Source organism: Adiantum capillus-veneris, chromosome 30, assembly GCF_014529385.1.
Source record: "Adiantum capillus-veneris isolate H3 chromosome 30, ASM1452938v2, whole genome shotgun sequence".
NCBI lineage: Eukaryota > Viridiplantae > Streptophyta > Polypodiopsida > Polypodiales > Pteridaceae > Adiantum > Adiantum capillus-veneris.
The window spans coordinates 16,719,107-16,744,017 of record NC_140960.1 but is presented as its reverse complement, the minus strand read 5'-3'; the positions used below and the strand labels follow the sequence as shown (position 1 = coordinate 16,744,017).

Genomic DNA, 24,911 nt, shown 5'->3' with positions numbered 1-24,911 from the left:
AGGAATCCTCTAAGGATGCTACCCGCATATTCTTGGACGGCACACATATTAAAACCTCCGAGAGAAAGGAGGTCGCATGTATTCTGGCAAGGGATGGAAGGACTGGGCGCTCTGAAATAGCAGTCTGCCTGAGAATAGCGGAGGTATTCTTTTGTATCTTTGAAGCTGCCTTACTGTTGTTTCGGTGAGAGGAAATCTATAGATTCAGATGGGAATTTTTCTTAGAAGTTTATGGTGTTTTTTAGGCCGTTGTTGATAGCCCTAAAAAGTTGATAGCCCTAAAAATGGTATCATAACTGGAATTGTGGGTACTTGATTCCTATTCTCAAGACTATCAACCTTAAAGTTTAGTTTTTACAAAAACAAAACCACCATTTTGTCCCTTATAGAGAGAGGGGAGCATGGCATGAGGATGGGAGGAGTCTCCTTTCAAGATAACACTATACAAAGGGTGCTCTCGCCCAGCATGCAATCTGTCATAAGTGAACCACAAGAAGGATAGAAACTAATTGTTTTACAAATGAGAACTGTACGTGACTTGGTGATATGGTCTAGAACTACACCTGTTACACTGAGAGCAAGAGGACAGCATTATGACCTACCGGGAACTAAGGAAGATTTTCCAACCTCTTTTCTCTCTCCAAAGTGTGAATGGAAGGGCTTGTGTCCACATGTTTGTGTGCTTGTGTGCTTGTGTGTGTCTTCAATTGTGAATGTAAGCTGCACCACTCCTCAGAAGAGGAATGATGAGTCTTGAGATAGCGGCATCAAACACGATGAATTGTGGACGAAAATCCTAGATCAATGGATGCGAGAAATACCAGGAGTTAATTCATCTGTGGTGTGGTGACCTAGAAAATGTGTTTGTGTACTCTCACTATCCATTTGGCATTGGAAAGATTGTTGTTGTGCTTGTTGGAGAGCTAGAGATTGTAATATCATATGTCCCTGTGGAAGCAGCAAATAAGGGGGTCCGAAGGATCCTGGAAGTCTCATATTGTTATATCTCTTATTGCATAGCTGATTGCCACAACCACCTCATAAAAAATAGAGAGCTTGTCATGGATAGTACCCAAGTACCATTATGGATGTGGACAACCAAATCGTCACCTTCCTCAACAACCACCAATGAGTTAGCCAACAGTTCTTTAAGATGTCATCCTTTCTATCTCTATCTAGTATTCAGAGACGAGTTTTTTTTTTCGCAAACAAAAGTGGGGCTTTGACCCTTTGCATTACATAAAATCGACCATAGGTCCATTATACGAGATATATGGGAAAAACCCCAAAAGATTTACAATGAGATCATGGGGAAAAATCCAAAATCAAACCACAGGATAATCTAGGAATAAAGATACGCTAATCAGGTGTTGAAGTGTAGCTTTCTGGATTGTGATCAAGTCTACATAGATCCTTCCAAAGCTTTGTCCACCTTAGGCGATGTAGCAAAAACCACTTATTCCACTCATGTGTATCTGAGTGATATAAATCATGTGCTATAAAAACCTCTTGTAGCAGCTCACAAAAGCCAAGGGAATGTGAAATCCCTAAGCCGTGCCTCCAAAATCATCCGCATCCACTCTAAAATTGCCCCATGATGTACCCCGAAAAAGGATGCAGATCTATGGCATAACCATGAGGTAGGAGGGACCCACTTTTCGTCCACCTCAAAAGACAAGGGCAGGTACCAAGATGCACATCTTGCAAGTGTATTGGGTACTTGTAGTGGGGCATTTAATGGACTCTTCCTTAGAGACAAGGTTTATTTGTGGATGGTGTCTTCTATTCCTATAGAGATAGATTTCAAGTGCTTGCGCTGATGATGCTTCATTGTGAGGGCACAATGTAAACATAGGTGTGTTTGAGGTTCTAAACGTTTGATATGTTTTGAGAATGTTTGACCCAAACATTCATGACTTTTTCTTCAAAAAGTAAAAAGTTAAAAACCTTCAAGCAATGAAATTTAGTGTTGGAATGTTGATTGTTAAGTTGAATGTTCACTGATTAGTTGTAAGTTTGTAAGTTTGCAAGTTGTGTAAGTGTTGAATCTTCATTGTTAAGTTGATGTTCACTGGTAAGTGATGGGATGTTTACCTACAAAATTGGCTAGAATTTAGGGTCACGTATGTTTCAAGTGACCCCTTCCAAACATACGAATAATGTAACTCCATACCTGTATGCATATGCGTGCAGCGTATGCTTTCCGTATGTTTTAAACTTTGAGTCAGAGTATCAAGACAACAACCAAGAGAAGAACAAGATGGTGAGCGATGACTTCTTGAATATGTTGGAGTGTTTGGTGCAAGATGGAGCAATCAATCTCAAAGCTAGACTGTTAGGGATATCGTGCAGGAGGCGTCCAATATTTTTTTCTGATGCACAGGTGGACTGTTTTGAGAGTGACTCTTGACTTTGGTTAGAGGACTGCAGCAGAAATAGAGTTGTTATTGTTTGCTATGTGCATCCTCTGACAACTTGTAGTTTCTTTTGCTTTATATGTATGTTGTGTGTGTTAACGTTGCGCGTATGACATTATAGCTCCATCCCTTTGCCTACCGAACCCCTTTTTTAAATACCATATGTACGATACGCACAATACTTATTCTATTGATTGGTTCTCCTTACAAAGGACATTTCTGAAATTCAATAAAGATATAGTGGTAGAGCCTACTGATTTTTGATAGGTTAAAAGCTTCATTGTAGACTCACTGGAAATAAGTCTTTCATGTACCCCATAGGACTTCGGTATTAGGTGTTCGTTAAATTCCATTTGAACATGGGTGATATAGATGGTTCCCTGTAAATTATTTTAGCTCTTCATAAGATTGCGGCCTTCAAACAGTTGTAAAGAGGATCTGATTGGTGTGTGTGAAACTTGGGGATCTGACACATTTGAAAGCTAATGAAATCCCTTGCTATTATTTGTTAGACAAGTATGATGCCCTTGGATTATGGTCAGAACTTACAAGCAGTTACTTTTGCTGTGAATGTAGTGCATAAGATTTGGGATGGTGAATTCGTCGTTTCTGGCATTGTATTTGTGGATATAAACAAGTGGCTTGTATTTTTGAGTGCTGAGCTTTGAGTGTTCCCACTCTGTCAAAAACTTACAACTTAAGATGCGAGTCATTTCGGTTCTGTAATTACCTAAGCATTTGAAATGAATATACATCCTTTTTCACCTTTTATTTTCTCGATATCAGGTTGCTCAAATTTTGCTTGATGATTCAGTATCTTCCAATCGCAGAATGGAGATATCACTAGGGGCGTATCATATTTATTCTCTCGTGCTTCAAGATGACATTGGTACAAGGTTTTTCTTTTTCCTTTTGTTTTGCTATATCTTCCTTTCCTGTTTTTTGTTTTGTTTTTTTTGTCTGTTTGTTTGTTTTCTTTTTCTTTTTTGGGGGGCATGGGTGTGTGTGTGTGTGCGTGCGCGCGCACTGTGTACCTTTTCTCATCTTCTCCAAATAAAAGGAATAGGTGTGTCTGCTTGACAAAATGAAGAGTGTTCTTAAAGTCTAGAAGATGAAAATGGAAAGGCATTATACAGAAATCAATGCAAGAGAGCTAGGAATAGGGCCATGAAGGTAGATTGATGAGCCTACTATACTTACTATTGTTAGTGTGAACAAACGTTGTGCAAACTGCAAGGTGATGTAATTTAGCCTTGTGTCTAGAAGCTTATATGCTTATTCATGTCCTTCCAATGCAGGTAAACCTTTCCATGAGGTTGGTGATGCAGCTCACCTTATAGCAGAAACAAACCGTGCTGATGTTGTCTCGGTCAAGATGCTCAGAAAGGAGGACGAGGATTATAGTCATAATGCTACTGTCTTTGTGCAGGTAACTACTAGTTCAAAGTAGAAGGCCGGATGCATGTTCAAGGTGGCTCCCTTTTGTTGGCATAGTAATGGGAATAGATAGGTCCACTGTAGTGCAACTACAGACCTCCAATGCTTGTATGGACATCACTTGCTGAGAATTGGTTTACTTTTTCGAGTGTTACTAAAATAAAACAGCTAGTCGCTGAATGAGGACCATGATTAATGCTCTCAGCGAAGGGCTCCCTCTTATGCCCTTCTGTTTTTGCTGTTTGCTGAGGTCAGAGTTGCATTTTAATCGCTTAGAATGTTGTAGTTCTTGGTTTACAACTGCCAGTGTGGGATGAGAATCTGCTACGTCTAGTTTGCAGAAAATGACAGCTTTCTTTTTTCTTTGCCAAGATGTGAACCTTCATGCGAGCAGGCTCTTGTGGGTTTTTTTACAGCTTTGGGGTCACTCATTATTTGACAAAAGATGTTTGCATTTTGGGATTGGCAGGAAAGGGCGATAGTTTTTTTTTGGATTCCACATGGGATTGCGGTGCTTTTTTGGGCTGTTAAAATTGATAAGCATAGGTGTGAAATGAATTAATGAGAGGACATAATTTTTCATGGACTTGCTAAAATTTATGTTGAAACCAGGACACATGACAGGTGGAGAGTACCATGCCGCAAACAAGGGTGCCAACCTAGGGGCGCCTAAATTAGTTTTTGGCTTATATTGCAGCTTTATTTAGCTACAAAGCTCTCGAAGGTATACTATAGGTCATGTTAATCAGTGGAATGGGCTCCCACACCCCTGTTTAATGTAGCATGCTGTTTTTATAGTTACAAACTTTGTAAAACTAGAGTTTCAGCTCGTAATGCCTGTCTCACGAGGACGTGGCAGCTGTTAACTATGTTCGAGGACATGAGGACATGCCAACTGCCAACCTTAGTTGTTGGTTTCTTTCCAATGATTTTTGTTTTATTTTCTGAGACCCTCTTTTTGAAGTATCAAACAGTCGGACATTGTATGGCCAATGTGAACGGTAGTTTCACCCGCAGACGGGAGGTGGTCAGCACTGGAATTCGTATAGTAAGAGGATGTCTAGGCTCAGTGCAAGATCATGTAGGTCCCCCCGTCGCACTTAGGTGGACGACATTGTTAATGCAAGGACAGGCACCCGCCACTTGGGTCTACTTCAAGCAAATCAAATGTTTGCATCTGCTTGGCTATCAAATGAATTTGAGCCGACGTCATGAGAGAATGGCACCAACTTACTTCGGCTACATGCAAGAGCTTGCTGGAGTACAATCGGAGGTTTTGTAAAGCGTTACTCTCAGTGAAATCCTATAGATTTGTGCCATTGATAGAGCAGATAGAGAAGTATTGTTGTGGGTTGCCTAAAGGCCTTCGCGATTACTGTACCAAGAACAGAGTGGCTACCCTCACTCAGCTTATGGAAGTTGCTGACATTGGTCTTGCCTTGTTGAAAGGAGAGGACACTGGGTTTCCAAGCAATGAAAAAGGAGGGCAACAGAAGAAGAATTCAGCGAAGAAGCCCTTTGTGAAAACGGCTCCTAAAGGGTCATAGGGTCATAAAAGGCCACCAAGGACAAGGATTCAGCCGGGACTTCTGGAGCGTAGGGAAAGAAACAAAAAAGGAAGCTTTTTGTGCGTAAGTCGCTCGAGGAAAAGAAGGTCCTAATGGTTGAAAACAAATGCTTTATATGCGATCAGCCTGTAAACTTTGCTATCAATTGTCTCAAAGATGATAAAGAAGATCAGAAAGCCAAGAAGCCTAATCCCACGGCAGGTTTGGTGCCAGACATGGTGGGTGATAGGTCCCGTACAGATGCCAGTGAGTTATGCAGGGCATGGGGTAAAGTTAGGGATCAAACGACACTCATCTTCTTTGATCCAGGAGCTAAAGCCAACTTTATCTCACCAGAGTTAGCTATGAAGCTCGGCATCAGAGCTGAAGAGATGGGGTACACAGCAGAGGCAGGGTTGGCATGTCCTGGCCACTCAGAGTGTGTTACTCCCATTATTGGAAAGCTGCGTCTGCATATTCAGTCATATGTGGACACAGAAGAGTTCTATATCATTCCATTGGAAGGGTGCGATGCGCTACCTGGAATTCCGTGGATGTTCAGAGTGCATGGCGCTGGATATCTTTGGCAAGACGATCACCCTTCAACATAGGGGCAAAACTCATGTTTTGGATGTAAAGCTCAAAGGGGAGTCTGTCCCTATTGTATCTACTTCTGCTATCACTTCTGTAATAAAGAATCAACTTTCTGTGTACTTGATTTTTGCACGTAATGTCTCAGATAATGATCAATCAAATTCATCTATGTGATAAAGAAAGGTAAGCATTTTGCAAAAGTTTAGTGACTTTTTTCTGTTTCATTACCGTCGCAATGCCGCCAGAGAGACCTGAGGACCATCGGATAGATTTGGTGCCAGGGTGTAGCCCACCCAATAGTCCTCCCTACAGGGTTAGTGCGGCGCAACAGAAACAGAAGGGGTTGATTCAGCCTAGTTCTTCACTCTTTTGCTCCCCAGTGCTCCTAGTGCAGAAGAAGGATGGCTCATGGCTCATGTGTATTGATTACCATGCGTTGAATAAGAATACCATCAAGAATACGTTTCCTATTCCTCGAATTGATGTTATTCTCGATCGTTTAGAGGGTGCTGTAATTTTCAGCAGGATAGAGCTTAAGAGTGGGTACCATCAGAATCGTATAAGGCTAGAGGCTGTGCACAAGACTGCGTTTAGAACGACATTTGGTCTTTATGAGTTTCTAGTGATGCCGTTTGGGCTAACAAATGCTTTGCACGTTCAACAGGATGATGGACCGGACGTTCTGCTCGCATCAACAGTTTGTTGGGACGTTCTTCGATGACATGATAGTCTATTCGAAGAATGAAGAGGAGCATAGGTGCTGCACAGTCACAGGCTACTTGTCAATCCTAAGAAAAGTGACTCTTGGAAGAGATCCACTTTCTTGGTCACATAGTCTCAAAGGATGGTGTCATAATGGATCTCGCAAAGGTCGAATCTATTAAGACATGGCTAGATTTGAAGAATGTGCACGATGTGAGAAGCTTCTTGGGATTGTGCTTCTACTATAGAAGGTTTATCAGGAATTTTGCAGAGATATCATCGCCTCTTCACGCTTTGCAAAAGAAAGAGGTCACTTTCTGATGGACCCAAAAAGAGATTTCAGCTTTTAGTCTCTTAAAGGAAAAATTGACTTCAGATCCAATAATTGTTTTGCCAGATCTTAGGAAGTCATTTGTGGTCCAGTGTGACCCGTGTGGCAGTAGCATCGGAGCAATGCTAATGCAAGAGGGACGGGTAGTAGCTTATGAAAGCCGAATTTTGCAAGGGCCAGAGAAGACTATGCAAGTCTATGAGAAAGAGCTCTTGGCCGTGATTCATGGGCTTTCTAGTTGGAAGCACTACGTCTGTTTGTTGTCCAGATAGACCATCAGACCTTGCGATACTTCTTGACACAGTCAAAGTTATCCGAAAAGCATATGCGATGGGCAAACATTCTTTTTATGTTCCACTTCCAGATTATGCATGTGGAAGGCAAGAAGAATGTTGTGGTTGATGTCTCAAATGTCAGCTTTGTGAATTCCTTATCATCATGAGTTAGATGACATGAAGGAAGAGTATGCTACTGATGACGATTTTGCAAGGATCTTTGAACAGTTGCAAGAGGGGCAACATCATGAGCACTACCTCCTCAGAGATGGTTTTATGATGATGCATGGCAGACTTTGTGTGACTAGGCCATTGCAACATAAGGTCATGGAAGAGAGTCACGTCCCACCGTATGTAGGGTATTGAGGTATCGATGCGACAGTTAAAGCGGTAGAGACATTCTTCTATTGGCCTACCTTGAGGAGAGATGTGGATGCCTTCGTGCGAGCATATGCATAATTTGCCAAAAGGTCAAGTTTGACAGGCAAAAGGCACCAAGGTTGTTACAACCACTGCCGATTCCGGATAAGCCATGAGAAAGCATTGCTATGGACTTTATCTTTGATCTTCCAAGAACGCTAATAGGGAATGATGATATATGGACCATTATCTGCAGGTTCAGGGAGCAGGCCCATTTTATCCCTATCAGGAAAAAGATGAAATCTTATCAGATGGCACGCTTGTTTATGTACAATGTGTTTAAGTACCATGGTATGCCACAATCAATTGTCAGTGATCGTGATTCTTTTATGACCAGCTTGTTCTGGAGAGAATTGTTTGACAACATGGGCAGTACACTCAAATTCTCGTCGTTGTTTCATCCCCACAAATTGATGGACAATCAGAAGAGGCTAATTCTACTGTCTTAGATCTGCTGAAATGCTATGTGTCAGAAAATAAGGGCAAGTGGGAACAGTATTTGCCTATGCTTCAATATGCGTACAATAATACGGTGTTTTCGTCTACTCGCGAAGCACCTTTTCAGATTGGTGAAGGGGGCAAAAAAGTTTCTCTCATTTTGCATACAAAGGACAAGATCTTTGAGGCAGATCGATACGTTGAGAACATGGATGAAATGTTTAAGAAAATTAAAGTTGCCTTGGAGAAGACTCAGAGAAAACAGAAAAAGGCTACTGATCGTCACGGTCGTGAATTGCTATTATCACCTGGTGATTGGGTTCTGTTAAGGTTAGAAAAGGCAAGGTTAAAGAAGATGAAGGGCAAGGAACTGCTGTTTCCTAAGCTCAGTATGGGTTACGATGGGCCTTTTCAAGTGCTTGACAAGATTAGCGATGTGGCTTACACACTGAATTGCCTAATGCGTGGAAGATTCATAATGCGTTTCACACAAGTCTTTTGAGACGCTTCGTGGGTGATGTGCCAGAAGATATGCCAGATGAGGATCAGCCAGAAGTTGAGGAACTTGAGGAGATCCTAGTACGTGAGCAATTTTTGGCACATAAGGACAAAAAAGTTAAAAGGACAAGTTGCAAGACGTTATTTGGTGAAGTTCAAGAACTATCCGCCTATGGATGCAAAGTGGATGGAAGAGCATGAACTGTCAGAGTCACCAAATGTATTGCAGCTTTACCTTGAAGCCTTTAGGTTACAACCTACTTATCCCACAACCCAATGTGTGTAAAGGAGGGGTAATGATAGAGCTAGCACACCAGATGTACATATGAATTCAGTGTAATAGATGGAAATGGCAAAAGTAGGAAGGTCTCATTAAGTCATTTGTATCTATGTGTACGACCTTTCTTGCAGATACATGTGATGATAAAAGAGTGTTGATAGCACAAGATCGTCAGTGGCGTGTATTTATGGTGTGCAATCAAGGATGTTTGCGATTTCAAGAGGGGGGTATGTCACGAGGACGTGGCAGTTGCTAACTATGTCACGAGGGCGAGGCAACTGCTAACCTTAGTTGTTTTTTTCTTTCCACTGATTTTTGTTTTATTTTCTGAGACCCTCTTTTTGAAGTAGCAAACGGTCGGACATTGTATGGCCAATGTGAACGGTAGTTTCACTCGCAAACGGAAAGTGGTCGGCACTGGAATTCATATAGTAAGAGGATGTCTAGGCTCAGTGCAAGATCATGTAGGTCCCCCCGTCGCACTTAGCGAGTTGGTAGATACTAGGAAGTGAACTCAATAAATGCATAAAGTCAAGGTGGGACTACCAATAGAAAGTATTCGACAGTTGGGCCACATTGCACTTTCGAATGCGGTCCCAATGAGGATAGATTGTCAGATGACCAATGGGAGCCCAACGGAAGCATCTCCTAAAATTTAGGGAACTGCTATTTTGGGTCGTGAGATGTGTTCTCGTCATTACCTCCGGAATGACAAGGGGAACATTTTACAACTCTGTCGCGAAGTCAACTGGGCAACCAGTTGGGAGATTTTTAGGTAGCAACCCCAAAACGGAAAAATGCATGTAATTGTGCCAAGTGGCGCATTTTAGTGTACTCTGCTATTGCAAAGAAGAGGTAGCACTGAATTATAAGCTAGGAGGCCTCATTTTGAAGAACTGTCATAGGTTAAGAGCTATGGAGTGCTTCCTTTCCCTCTCATGTACAGTGTGGTGCTAGGAGTGATGCCCTGCACACTACACACTACTCTCTCTCTCCCCTACGTGCAGTTATGTGATGCCCCACAAGAGGGCTTTTCATTGGATTGATGTACAATTGTGTGGGTTCATGCGCGATTGCCGAGGCAAGAGCCTCTTGCACAGGTACTGGATTAGCTAGTGGCTAATCCCCCGCAGGTGCAAGTGAATTCGGAGAGGTTTCACGTGAGAAATCTGGTCCGATTCAAACGGCAAGTAGCCCTAAAGGTGCGGGAGCTCGAGGACTTGCTACGAATGCGACCGGCACACGAAACAGAGTTCAAAACAGGGAATTACAGCCTGTTGTGTATTTTTGCAGGTTTAGGGTTTCAGCCCTAAACGGTCCCTAATACCCCCAGGAGGTTCGGGGACGCGAGGGGACCGCTGTAGAGGTCATCTAGCGCATTTTCGGGGCAGAAAACAGGGAATTCAGCATGCTGCAGATTCTCGCCAGGTTTTTCAAAGTGTCCGTGTGCGTCGGGAAAGTCATCTATTGGGTGGGGATATTGACTATGAAGCGTCCTAGTACAGTTATGCTATCGAGATCGGGCCAGAACAGGTGGATTTCAGCCCGGATTATGCAGGACAGCTCGTAGGAAATCACAGGTTTTATCCCGCTGTTAAAGAATAAAGAAATACCGAAAGGGGCGCCAATTTTGGGCCCTACAGGTTGTCGGCGTCTGCTTGGAGCATTCTAGATTCCGAGCCGTGTGTGTACTTAAGTGTTAATTCCCGACGTAGGTTTCCTTTGCACGTTCTCTTTGTGTTTGTCTATAGTAAAGAATTTTGAGTGAAAGCCAAAGCCTACCGCCCCACGGGCCGGTTTCGATGCCTATCTGCGCGAAAGGACTCCAAAGTTGAAATCCTGTCTTCTTCAGCTCTAGCCTCTAGTACCACCACTATGTTGTACAGAGCCTAATGCCTAGGAAGAGTTGAGCGCAGTGCAGCCCTGCTTAACGCACAACGACAATAGCGTTGATGCACATGGTACAAAATAAAGTGGACTGAAGTGGGGGGTTGTGTCAATGTTATTTATAGTTGTATAAATGAGGAGGATGTGAAGCTATATGTTCCGAGGAATAGAACCATGTTACGCAAAGACTAGGCAGTTCCATCTGGTACCAAACTTGAGGTGTAAGATGTAATGGATAGGTGGGTAATGAATGAAGAGTATCCATGTTATGTCCCCATCACCGGAGAGGGGACAAAGTATATGTCACCGTCGGGATGGGTGTCTAGTGTCCAGGCAGATGTGGTGTGTACCTGGTGAGTGTGGCTGGTCACTTATAGAATGTGGCCAAAGTTTCATTTGTAAATGGCCACCTCCATTGGCAGAGTGCCAGTGGTCAGCCTGTGAGGCTAGGCATGCTCGAGGTCACCTCAAGGAGGTGAGGTGGTATGGGACGCTCGGTCCTACAAGTGGATGCCTATGGCGTCGGACGTTAGCCCTAGCTAGGGGGTGCTACGAGATGGTGGCTTTGGTCGGGTGGTTTGTCCAATGTGTTTTCATAGGTGGTCCTTCTGGTGTGGGAGATTCCATCTCCCTTCTATTTGTTTCATGATATCAAAGCCAGCTTGGCTACATGTTGGTTTTGTGCACACCCAAGGTGTTACTGAGAGTCCGACAATGTTAAGTTTCATGTAATTATTGATGAAAAAGACTTTATATGTTGAGTTTGTTCTCATGAGAATGTCTGCGAGTGAGAACTCATTGTTTTTATTGGTTTTTGATTAAAAAATCAATTTTTTACACACGTTATTGCCGATTTTTGATAAAAACCAGAATTTGGAGTGATTTCAATGATTTTGAGGAAAAACCAGAAAATTTCGGCATTATATTGCTGATTTTGGGTAGAAATTACAGAATTTCAACTTTAAATTACTGTTTTTTCTCTTGATTTTCTTGAGTTTTTATAGATAAACAGCTAATTAGCCTCTCTCTAACTACTGTTGCTGATGCAAAGAGAGAGAGAGAGAGAGAGAGAGAGAGAGAGAGAGAGAGAGAGAGAGAGAGAGAGAAAGAAAGAAAGATTTTTTAACGTCTATAAAAAGACGGAAATTGACAAATCAAAGTACATGAGGTGGGTGTCCTTTGTGTATCTGTAAAGGATAAAAGGTACAAAAGTAAAGTAACTATCTTGTGTAATGGTTGGGGGAGGAGGGAAGTGATACAAGGTTGGGGGTGGAGCTCCAAAGCTGGGGAACAGATGCAATCCTATATACTCGGGTAAGTACAATCATGAGAAGAAATGCTATCCTATCTTTAGCTCCATCTAGTCCCATAATCAAGGTGTGATACATAATGCATGGGCGGGTAGGGTGTGAACAATCCACGCAGGATGGTGGTTGGATCTGCAAAAGCTCGGATGCATCTCTCCTCCATGATCTATAGTAATGCTCTTGGATCTCCTGGATCTGTCTCTGGTGTAGATGAGGTGCTCTACGTCCATGAGTACGTGAGCATCTACGAGCTAGGACCTCCTCAACCTGTTGTAGAGTCACTCCTCTCTGGATGGTCAGAGGTGATGGTGCTACTATGGTCCTCTGAAAAAAGTTTGTGAGCTGTGTCTGGCGCTCGTCTCTCACAGCTAATGCTGCTTGGATGAGGGAGTCCCGATGTTGTTGTGCCTCTAGGAGGAAGCGGCCGAACTATCGCTGGTGTCTGGACTCAAAAATCTGATGTAGAGTGGGCTGATCTGCAAACAAGGTCGGATATCTGCCTCTGATCTCCTCATATGCTCTACATCTACATACATAATGCTCCTTTCTCTCACTCTTTGTTGTGCAAAGTCTGCATATCCTCTCTACTCTGGGGACATGTGCAACTCTCCCTGCCTCAATCTCTAGCTGGTGTGATGAGACTCTGAGCTGTCCAATGGCGACCCGTGCTCTATGTGGCATGTAGATATCCATGTATCTTGGTCTCTGGATGAACCCCATCTGCTAGAATGGTCAGGAAGTGATCTCTGTAGTACTGCCTCTTCATAGAGGCTCTTTGGGTGTGATCCATGTCTCCCTCATCCATGTCTCCTTGATGTATAGCTGTGTGAGAGAGAGAGAGAGAGAGAGAGAGAGAGAGAGAGAGAGAGAGAGAGAGCATTATTGTCCACGGAGGTTAGATATGACCCATGGGTCTAGAAACAAAAACATTACAACGCGACCTTCTAAGTGAAGGCATTAGATGCATATCAGTTAAGGATTGAGGGTCCATCAAGAGGGTGGAAAAAAGTAGCAAAACCTAGGTGGGGTCGGGTCAGGGGATAGCCGCTTCGGGAGTTTGAAACTCCTGGATGATAGCCTTACCTCCTCGATATACTAACATCTTCAAAAGGCCAAAATGGTGAATCTAATACCATGTCTGGGTACAAAAGAACTACATACTACTACTAGAATCCATGCATTTCTGTGTATGCATATATAGGAAGTACCACCATTGGACAATATGCATTAGACACTTTTTTTTGCTTCCACCTATGCACCTCGAGTGTTTGCATTTTGGATATCAAGAGAGTATGGCTCGAATCCTTTGCTGTAGTCTCCGTCGATGCTGTGTAGCCCCTCTCCTCAATCATGGCCGTCTGGATCTTCGTAGCTCCAATGCTCGGTCCATGAGAGTGCCGGTAGTGGCCGAATGAGTGTGGGCGGAGCTCTGCAATGATGACTGCTCCTCTGGCTGTCCCATATCTAGTGAAAAGAAATCTGTAATCTGTCTCTGGGACTCTCTCTCTATCTCTACCTAGTACAGTGTCTCTATATTTGTGTAGCTCAAGTAGGTATAGCCCAAGACATCTCTGATCCTCATAACTCATGACCCTAAAGAAAGGACCAAAACCCTCTCTGAATAAGCAATGGAAACGGCCCCATATCTCATAGTACACTGTGCAATGACATATGTAATGTAGCTCTATCTGTGGCTCTAATTGTCATAAGTGGCATATCGTGTTGTCTGCTAGTTACCCTTTGAATCTACTAGTCTCAATCTCCAGCTGATGTGAGGATGTGCGTATCTGACTAATGGCACACCGCAAACCATGAGACATATGTGTGTCCATGTAGCTGGGTCAAATCACAAACCCATCTCCTGTGAGCTGGAGAAGATGCTCTCTATAGAAAGCCATCTTCGTGTGCAACTCCTGTGGCGGCTCTATCCATGTCCTCTTGGTATCCAGCTAGATCAGGTCGTGAGGAATGAGTCTAGTTATCTCCACCGGTGTAAGAGACATCGAGGGTGCCTGAAGAGAGTAATGGAAAGGGGGCAGCCTGTCCATGGTGAAACCATGCGTTTGAAACCATGATGTCATCTGTGCATACCAGCATGAAGTGTCCCCTTGAAGAGCTAACTGTCTGGAAGACTCAAGGGCCAATCTAGCATATCTGTCTCTAGTAGTATCTCAGAAGCTGTGCAGAAATGAGATTGATCTGGTAAGCGCCTCAATCTCCATAGGAGGGGTAGCTAGCTCTGCTCGAATGATAGCGTGGTGTACAGAGGCCTTGGTCTGATCAATCGAGAGATCATAGATACCAAGGGCCTCTCCATATGTCTCCAACCATCCTCGCCTACAAAAGGTCCCCATGTCTGCACTCCATACAACATAGCTGAGGCTACTAAGGTATCAAAGAGCCATAACTTCGTCCGAGGTTCTTGGAACTGAACCTGCGAACACATCCTCTCCAAGCCTCCCAAGGTTGCAAGAGCTCTAGTCAGTCTAGTCTCTTCTTCTCTTCCCAAAGAAAATCTCGGCGTAGTGAAGACAACCCCAAGGTAAGTGTATGCATCTGTATACTCTACAATCTCTTGACCATACGTGAAAGTCGGTGCTGATCTTCTGATCCATTGTGGTGTGGTGTTAAACACCATAACCTTGGTTTTACCAAGGTTTATAGACAATCCACTATCCTCTGCAAATTTGTGTAATGCATCCAACTGTCACTGCATACCCTCTGGTGAGTGAGAGATCAACACAATATCATCAGCATATAACAACAATGGGATCCACGTCCCTGCCAGTTGGGCACCTCTATCACCTAGTCTGTCAATGTAATCAGACACCTCATCACATACATACCAAATAGAGTAGGAGACAATGGGCAACCCTGTTTCACCCCAATGGTGGAGTGAACTAAATCAGATATCCCCTCCGCCGTGCGTACATGTCCCATCACTGATCTGTATAGAGCCATAATTCCCCAAATCAATACTATGGGCACCCCCATCTCCTGCAGTCTGCACAATCGAGTTGTCGGTACCATGCCAAATGCTTTGCGGAAATCCGTCATGCCAGCTATCCGGATGACTCAAGAGCAAGCCTAGCATATCTGTCCCTGGTGGTGTCCCATAAGCTGTGTACAAATGATACTGATCTGGTAAGTGCCTCAATCTCCATAGGTGGAGCAGGCAGCTCCGCTCGTATGATGTCATGTGGAACTGAGGTCTTGGCTCTAATCAGCCTAGAAATCATAGATACCAAGGGCTTCTCCAGATTACTCATCCAGCATTGTCTACAGATGGTCCCCAAAGCTGAACACAGTAGTGCATAACTGAAGCAACCAAAGTGTCGAAGAGCCAGAGCTTTGTTCGAGGTTCCTGGAACTGAACCTGCAAACAAATCCTCTCTAAACCGCCTAGGGTTGTTGTCACGTGACACATCCCAACCCTATGTGTCCGTGGACAAGCTACACCACAACAGGGTTCAGTCAAGTTAGATTAGCAGTGATCTGGCACTTTTGTGAGTCTATTCGTAGACCGTGCATGCCCAGTCACTTAGCATAGATGCATATCCTCCGGTTGCACACAGCATGATCATCGGAATTCCCATCAGAGTCCATTAGCATCAGTTAGGGGAATTTTCCTAGCCTATTTTCCTATTTTCCTATTTATTGGTATTTTCACTTATTATTTTTAAGTGACTTTCCAACAAAAGTAGGTAGGGCAATTTTGCTAAATTAATATATAATCAAACCCAAGTTAGCACTTTCTGGCAGAAGAGGCAGCAGGAGCTTCCCGCTCAATAGGCAACTTCTCAGCAGTACCCCCCCTCAGCACCCCCAGCGTTTGGAATTCATCCTCGGCGGGCCATATCTCCATCCACTAGCGTTTCTAGACCAGCCATCGCCATCCCGAGTTCCCCACTTGCCCTGGCGTTTCATCCTCTTGGAGACATCGCCATCATTACCTCTAAGCTGGCGTTTTTGCCCCTTCAGCGTTTTTGTGTCCGCAAACACTAACGCTAGGCTGCTGCCCTTGCAGCGTTTTTCAGCCTCGGACAGGCCTGCTGTTGCAGCGTTTCCAGCAGGTATAATAGCCCTAAAAACGGAGCCTGCTTGTCCAAGTCTGCAGCGTTTTTACCATCAGCGAAGGCCCCGACCAAGCCCTCATTTCAGCCATGAAAACAGTGGCAAAACAGTCCAAAGAATCCAGCATCTAGAAGATCTCAGATTTCAGCCGTCGTCATCGTCGTCGTCGTCACCGTCGTCATCATCGGCATAGACCAAGTTGCATAGTCCATTGCATACGCATTGTACACCTTTGTGCAATCAAAGAATAGACCACTCTCGCCGACGAGAGTGGGGCCTTCGGAGGAGGGTTTTACAACTTCCGGTGTCGTATCTCTTCTCTCTCCTTCTCTCAGTCTCATTCACTTGCACGCACAATATCCACTCACTTTGTTCGTGATCATAGCACTCTCCATAAGACGGAAAGCTCTCTCTTTCCCTAAGAACCAAAAGGAACCTTGAGCAAATAAAGATCACTAATCTTGAGAAAATACAACGTTCATTCCGCTGCACCTTACAGTTGCATAGGCACGAGCCAATCTAGTGTTTGCTGCTACTTCAGTGTGAACCTCGGTCCACTAAAGACCACCCCAAGATATGTGTATGCATCAGTGTACTCCATATTGTCCTGACCATATGTGAATGTAAGTGCTGATCTCCTGACCCACTGTGGCGTGGTATTAAATACCATGACCTTGGTTTTACTAAGGTTGACAAACAATCCACTATCCCCTGCAAAACTATGCCATGCGTCCAAATGTCTCTGCATACCCTCTCGTGAGTTTGGTATCAACACGATATCATCAGCATACAATAAAAGAGGGATCCATGTCCGTGCAAGCTGAGCACCTCTATCTCCTCCTCTGTCAATATAATTAGAGACCTCATCAACATACATACCAAATAAAGTAGAGGACAATGGGCATCCCTGTTTGACTCCAATAGTGGAGTGAACTATGTCAGATATCCCCTCTGGTGTGTGTACATGACCCATCACTGAACTGTACAATGCCATAATCCCCCCATATCAGTTCTGTGGGTACCCCCAATTCCATAAGTCGGCGCATCAATCTGGCCCTCAGTACTATGTGAAAAGCTTTGCAGATGTCCAGAAAGCTGCAATATATTCGTTTACCATGTGCTCGACCCTCCTCAATGGTGGCTCTGAGTGTAAAGACATGATCTAGTGTTGAGAAACCCCTCCTGAAACTCGCCTATCCAAGTTCCCGTATGCCCATAATCTCTGTCCAACTGCTCAGCCTATGCTCAAGGATGGATGCATACAACCGTGCCAATGTGTGTCCTACCATGATAGTACGGTAATTCCCCAGCATTGTGGGGTCTCCTGTCTTGACCTGTCTTGAAGATAGGTACAATAGTAGACAATCTCCAAGACTCAGGAAAGCCCTCGCAGATAACACGGTTGAACAACCGTGCAAGCATCTCTGCCAACAAGTCTCGAGCATGTATAATGTGCTTTGCTACCAAACCCTCATGATCCTGTGCTCGTCTGGTCGTCATCCTGTCAATGGCCTCCTTTACCATCTCAGTGGTAAAGAAGGTGCTCGTAGTCGGACATGGCTGTGGTGAATCTGGTAGTGGTGGCTGTCCAGGTACAGTGTATAATGATGCTACATACTTCCCCCATATCTCCGTAGAAGTAATCACTGGTGGGGGAGACTGCTTATGCAATAGACGCCAAGCCTCTCCTGAATCTGTACTAAGGAAGAGCTGATATACATCCTGCTACATCTGGACCAAGAAAGCTCGCTTCTTTCGTCGTACTAGTCGTGTTGTAGCAATACGAGACTGTCTATAGGTGATCACTCCCAATGCAGGCTCCCATTGGATCTGAGCTCTCCTCTATCGACACTCCTCATCATACCAGATGTCCTGAGGCATGTGCCCAGAATGACGTCCTTGACCAGGCTGAGTGTGTGGGTATGCCTCTGTCGCTGCCCCATGTAATGTCATTGTCAGCATAGATGTGATCTCCTCCACTGTGTATACTGGCTCTGATGTACATAAAAGTCTACGTATCTCCGCTACATAGACCGAGTCAGTCTCTGGTGTAAAAGTATAACGTGGATGTCTACCACCCCGTGAGGCCTGAGATGTATTGTACTTCAAAGGAGACTGATAATGTCAAAAGTGCATGATCTACTGCTATCCCAACAGGCTTGGACCCCACTGTAAAATCCTAAATGTGAGAAAAAACTCGGATGTCTCAGAACATAATCTAGATTCTACACTACTGGCCCCATGTCTATGTGGAAAACACGTAAAACCGGTAGATGATGGGAATGTCAGTAAGCCATTCAGTATGGCTAAATCGTGAGTAGTCGTCATCTCCCTGAGGTATCTCCCATACTCTGTATGCTCTCTATCCTGTGAGCATCTCTCAAGCCCCATCTCCTCTGGTTCTAGCTCTTTGAGCATCTCCTCTGAGGTGTCATAGAAAACTGTTTGTGAATTGCCTGTACAGGCATTGAAATCCCCCAATATTATGATGTTTCCATCCCTGGAGGACTCCCAAATATCATCATTAAGTATAGAGTAAGGTGACTGTCATCTAGGTGAAGCATATACTGAAGTGATGGGAGGAAAATAGCATATGGCGATGTACAAGAAACGCCCTGCCTCTACCCTCAGCCTCACCCACATGTATCTGGCCTGATCATCTCTCCGAACTATGTGCAGTAGTGGCTGGAGCTCCTCACTGAAAAGAATTGCTACATCTCTTGATCCTTTAGTCCCATGCTAAGATCTGGTGCATGTCCGGCAAGCTGTCTCCCATCTATATCTTGATATATGCGGCATCAACTATCCTGGAGCCTGATGAGTCTTTGAGTAGAAAACAATATCTCTATCTCTGAAGCTGTCCTCAAAGGCCCCCACATCAAGCCTATATGAACCATTACAGTTCCAAACCGCCATCTTGAGTGTGGTCCCATAGGTCTCGCACCGTCATGTAGGGTGTCTCTCCATAATGACCGCTCTTCCTTCTCTGTAAAAAGTTGTCTCTCTTTTTCTCTTGCGGCCCTAATCTCTGCCCTGACTTTCTGCATGTGGGCAAGCTGTGAGAGGGTGAGATCGTCACCAAGGAGGATACCAGTCCTTTTGAGAGTGGGCCTCCTTCTAAAAAATTCCCTCTTCTCCTCAATAGAGGGGAAGCGCAGTATGAGAGCTCTTCCTCTCAATGTTTCCCCTGTGCCTCTACTTTTCTTACCAACTCTCCATGCTCTTGTGTGTCGCATTTTGCATCCCCATTAGTACCATGAGCTCTTGTATTTCCTCATCAATTTTGTCCCGATCGTTGAGGCCAGTAACCCTCACATGCAAGGTCCTCATACGTCTTCATTGTTCCTCCTCAAGTGTAACAGACTTGGACACTCCAAGTCAAGAATCAACCGCGACAGCACCAAATAACCACTTCAAAACAATTCACAGATCACTATAGATTTGCACTGGCCCGGCGGAGTTCCGTGCCTAGAGATATTGGCCCCAAAGACTGGCGCCCCTTTCGGTATTTCTTTTTGTATTAATCAATCATCAAAGTACAAGAGAGCGGTTAGGGTTTCACTCTCAGACTCTGCGTCCAGATGCTCTGAGAAGTGAGGCCCTCACCACTAATTTAAAGGTTACAAGGGATGCCCAAAAGCAGAGCCCCAAAAGCTTTAAAAATCAAAAGCATCAATTCTCTCTCTCTTAGAGAGTCTTTTCTCTTTTTTTAATTAAAAAAAAGCAAAAGCAAAATTCGCGTCGCTCATCGTTTTCCAAAAAAAAAAAAAAAATTAATAATCCGCCTCTGCGATTTCCGGAATTTAGGGTTTTTGGCAAAAATTAGGGTTTGCAGGAATTTTAGGGTTTCTGGCAGAATTTAGGGTTTCTGCTGTCCGCCACGTCATCACTTTGTGACATACCCCCCTCTTGAAAGCATTGTAATCGACCGCGATTACGCCTGCAAAATCGACAAAAGCCATAAACCGTCTTAGCAGACACTGACTGTTAGTACCTACGTACTAAGAACACACATCTAGCACATGTACAAAATCGACAGTCACATCACACGACATCACAGGACATCACATGACATCACAGGACATCACATGACATTCAACATTCATTCGGATCTTAGACCATGATTTATCGGCAATGTAGCTAGCAATCACATCTAGGTCCAATCGGGACCTCATCGATGTCCGATTGACTAACCCCTATTGCAACCATGTCTATTCGAGATCAAGTAGACCAAAATGCTGCAGTCATTTCGTCTATCAGTTCCTGCACTCACAAGAAGTCAAGAACAAATCAGTATCATAATCAGGAATTCCATTTCATAAAGTCATCCAGCAGAATACTGTCAGCTCTCAGTATCCCTGAAGCTCAAAGAGACATCAGTGACTTTAGTATCAAAATCGAGGCATCTGTTGACAAAGGAGTGGAGTGACTCCCCTCTTGTGCATCCCACTGCACCAGATCTCCGGCCAAGCTGAATTCTGGGTTCCGTTTGGAGTAGACTATGCTAAACCAAAACATCGAGGTAAAGTTTCACAATCCGAGGAGTATCTGCTAGGTCCTCCTCCTCCATCCACTTCGCATCAAATGCAGGAAAGTTCTTGAACTTAACCAAGAACCGCCTTCGGACTTTACCTTTCTTCGTATCATTATGTGCCAAAATCTATTCAGGAACAAGGATCTCCTCGTTTTCTTCCACTTTGGGTTGCTCATCAGGCACATCACCCTTAACAAGTTTCAAGAGACTCACATGCAATGCATTGTGAATCCTCCAAGTATCTGGCAGTTTCAATCGGAAGGAGACATCATTTATCTTGTCAGTGATCTGGAAAGGTCCGTAGTATCACATACTAAGCTTTGGAAAAAAGCCTCTCCTTTCCCTTTTTCTTTCTTAGGCGTGCCTTCTCAAAAGTAAGAGCACCCAATCATCCTCCTTCAGTTTCCAGTCGCGACGATGGCGATCCGCTGCCTTTTTCTGTCGTTCTTGAGACTCCTGCAAAGTCTCGCGAACCTTGGCAAAAGCCGTATCGAAGTCTCGCGAATATTCATCCGCTTCAAATTTCTAATCTTTCGTGCTCAGGAAGGATGGAACCTTCGCAGCAGTTTCAACAATGTCTCATGGCGTCTTCCCCGTCGAAGAATGTATCGTGTTATTGTAGGCAAATTCTACCAAAGGTAAGTTCTTTTTCCATTGACTCTTCTGATGCGAGATACAAGACTTCAATAAATCACTGAATTGGCAATCTCAGATTGCCCGTCAGTCTGCAAGTGGAACGATGACGAGAACTGCAACCGCGTGCCAATGTTCTCCCAAATTGCCTTCCAAAACAAACTCATAAATCTGGGGTCTCTGTCGGAGACAATCGTCTCAGGCGTGCCATGTAATCGGAAAATCATCGTGATCATTGTGTATTCTCGGGAGATTAAAAAAAATGAAATCCATTTCAATATTTTCCCAGGGGCGGGTGGGTATGGGTAAAGGCTGTAACAATCCCTGTGCCTTATGCCTGTCAAACTTGACCTTCTGGCATACCAAGCAACTGCACACAAACTCTTCCACATCTTTCTTCAGTCTCCGCCAAAAGAAATCTCTCTCTACCCCTTTCATGGTGGTAGCAATGTCGCGGTGACCCGTAAAAGGTGGACAGTGGCAATCAGTCATAACCTTTTCCCCCAACGGCTGTGTAACGCACAACATAGTCTTTTTCATCAAGTAGCTTTCCCGAAGGGAGTATCCAGCTACTGTCTCCCCATCCCGTATCCGTGTGAAAATATCTGCAAAATCTGTATCTGTGGCACATTGATCGACCATATCCTCGAAGCTCCTATGATGTATCGCAGAAATAGCCAGAACCAACGGTTTCCGAGACAAAGCATCTGCCACCACATTCTTCTGTCCCTGCACATGGACAATCTCGAAGTGAAACTGTGACAAGATGTTCACCCACCGAATCTGCTTTTCCGAAAGCTGCTTCTGTGACAAAAAGTAGCGCAAACTCTGATGGTCTGTAAAGACAGTAAAATCCGCTTCGAGTAGGTAATGCCGCCACTGAGTAAGAGCATGGATAACCGCCAAAAGCTCTCTCTCATAAATCTGTGCTGTCATCTCCGGCCTAGAGAACAAACGACTCTCGTAAGCTATGACATGGCCTTCTTGCATCAAGACCGCACCCAGACTACGACCACAAGCATCACAAAATACTTCAAATGACTTCTGCAAGTCCGGCAAAGTCAAAATAGGTCCCGTAGTCAATTTCTCTTTCAATGTCCGAAAGGCAGTCACCTCTGTGGGTCCCCACGAAAAAGGTACTCCTTTCTGTGTCAAGGTATGCAAAGGGGAAGCAACCTCTGCAAATTTTCGTATGAACCGCCTGTAGTACGAACACAGTCCCAAGAAGCTTCTAACTTCATGGACATTCCTCAAATCGGGCCAATCACGGATAGTCTCTATCTTGGCCGGGTCCATTTGCACTCCTGCTGTGCTGCTGACACAATGTGTCTCAAAAAGTCTATCCATGGTAGGAAAAATTCACTTTTCTTAGCATTAATCACTAGTGTGTGATCTCGTAATGCCTGAAAGACTTGAAGCAGATGATCTCTGTGTTCTGCCTCATTCTTGGAGAAAACAATGATGTCGTCAAAGAAAGTGCCAACAAATAGCCTGTACTCTCGAAAAATCCTATCCATCATCCGGTTAAATGTCGCAGGAGCAATGGTTAAGCCAAAAGGCATCACCAAAAACTCAAATAACCCAAAAGTCGTCCGAAAAGCTGTCTTGTAGACATCTCCTGGCGCTATCCTGATCTGATGATATCCACTCTTCAAGTCAATCCTGCTAAAGCACCAGGATCCCTGTAACCTGTCGAGTATATCATCGATCCTAGAAATCGGAAATCTGTTCTTGATGGTGATTTCGTTGAGAGTGCTATAATCGATGCACATTTTCCAAGATCCGTCTTTCTTCAAAACCAACAACACTGGAGAGCAGTACGGTGAAGTACTAGGCTGGACAAGACCCTTTTCCAAGAGGTCTTTCACTGAGTTCATAATCTTTTCATTCTGTACTCGGCTCACACGATAAGGTGGCCGATTCGGTGGCGTGCTTCCAGATATCAGATCAATGGTATGATCTTCAGGCCCTCTCAAAAGCAATCGGCATGAGCGTGGAGAAAAAAAAATCTTGGCGTTCTTTTCTTCAGGTCAAAACATATTCAACTTTTATCCATCGTTCAGTTCTCCCAAAAGAATGAGTAAGAAAACTGAAGTTCATCAAGTACAATCTCTAAGCCCTTCATTTATTTATCAAAGTCGCTTTCTCGGCCCGGTAGTCAACCACGGCGTAGTTCTTGTGGTACCAAGGGATCCCGAGTAGAACGTCACTCACGTGCCCTGAACACCCTTGTCATTGCAAACGAAGTTTGCCAATGCTCGGTGTAATGGCAACATCCCATCCGGGTGCCAGTCGAACTACCTCCGCCTGTGGCGTCAGTCTGTCGGGCGTAGTTCCAAATCGAGCCGCCAATTCCAAGTGAAAAGAAGTTGGCCTTGGCTCCTTCAAAAGAGCTTCCTGATCCTTCGCTTTGCCCCGAAAGCGGCAAAGTTTGTACTTTCATTCATTAGATTCGGTGCAGGTCCCACACCATGTGGTACCAGTTCTGCTTTTCTATCTGCCTTTTCTGCCACATTCCTCAGCTGCTCTCGAACTCTCAGACCTGTCGTCGTCTTTATCATTCTGTTCTTTCTGTGCCTTATCAGGGCACTTTGCGGAAATATGTCCATGTTCCCCGCATCCAAAGCACTTCCCCTCTCTGATGAAGCGAGCTCTCTCCTCAGGAGTAAGCTTGGGTCGTGCATCCTTTTTTTTTTCTCTGGATTGCTCTTTTTCATTCTACTTTCATTCCCAGAAGTCTGTTCGGCTCGTTGTGTCATGGCCTCATCTGTGGGGTAGGTCAGATTGCAAGAGTGAATGGCAAAGCCCCGCTTCGCATGACTCATCAACTTCTGAATAGAAGCTGACTTCTGTTCCAAGCAGTGATTTCGGATCTCTGTAGGTAGACCCAAGGTAAACCGCTCAATCTGTTCTCTGAACGAGATCTTCTTGAATGAAGAGGCGGGTAGAAAAGAGCTCCAGAATCTTTCACAATAAGAATTCACTGTATCGCTCTTGGTCATCCGGAGATGGTTCCAAGCAGCTCGTATATCTCGCTCAAACTCTTGAGTCAACCAAGAAGAAATAAAAAGCCTCTTGAATTTCAGCCATGTAACTGGCACAGTCTTGCTTAATAGAAGCGTGGACCACCAAGTACGAGCATTCCCCTTAAAGTAAGAGGCAGCTCTCCGAATCTTGGAGTGCTCTGAATAGCGTCCTCCCGCGAAAGCGATGTCAAACTGCTGTATAAAAGACAAAGCCTTCGAAGCATCTGAGTATCCTGAAAAGTATCAAACTTGATCGATTGGCCACCTTCCTTAAACTCTCGGACTTTCTTGCTTTTATCTTCGAGAATGTCATACTAGTTGGCTTTGTAAAAATTCTTCTTGTTCGCATAAAACTTTCCGTCATCAGAATCTGAGCTGTCTGTAGACGAGTCCTCAGTAGAACTGTCAGTCTCTGGGCGAGATTTAGCCTTCTTTGCCTTTCTCTTGCCCTTTCCAAAGCGTTGCTTCTTGCTTCGCTTTTTACCTTTTCTGTCTTCTTCGCTCGAATCCG

General features: G+C 44.3%; 1 protein-coding gene across 3 annotated transcripts in view; it reads left to right on the top strand.

Moving 5' to 3' along the window:
- EMB3012 (embryo defective 3012) overlaps nucleotides 1-24,911 on the top strand; it is a 244,472-nt gene that overhangs the window by 195,866 nt on the left and 23,695 nt on the right. For all 3 annotated transcript variants that reach the window (XR_015187309.1, XM_086507191.1, XM_086507190.1), the window contains exons 25-27: nucleotides 3-143; nucleotides 3,204-3,306; nucleotides 3,716-3,846. Coding sequence is in view for 2 of the 3 variants with exons in the window: in XM_086507191.1 (XP_086363317.1) it covers nucleotides 3-143; nucleotides 3,204-3,306; nucleotides 3,716-3,846 (375 nt within the window). In the remaining variant the exon portion in view is untranslated. The remainder of the gene's footprint in view (nucleotides 1-2; nucleotides 144-3,203; nucleotides 3,307-3,715; nucleotides 3,847-24,911) is intronic.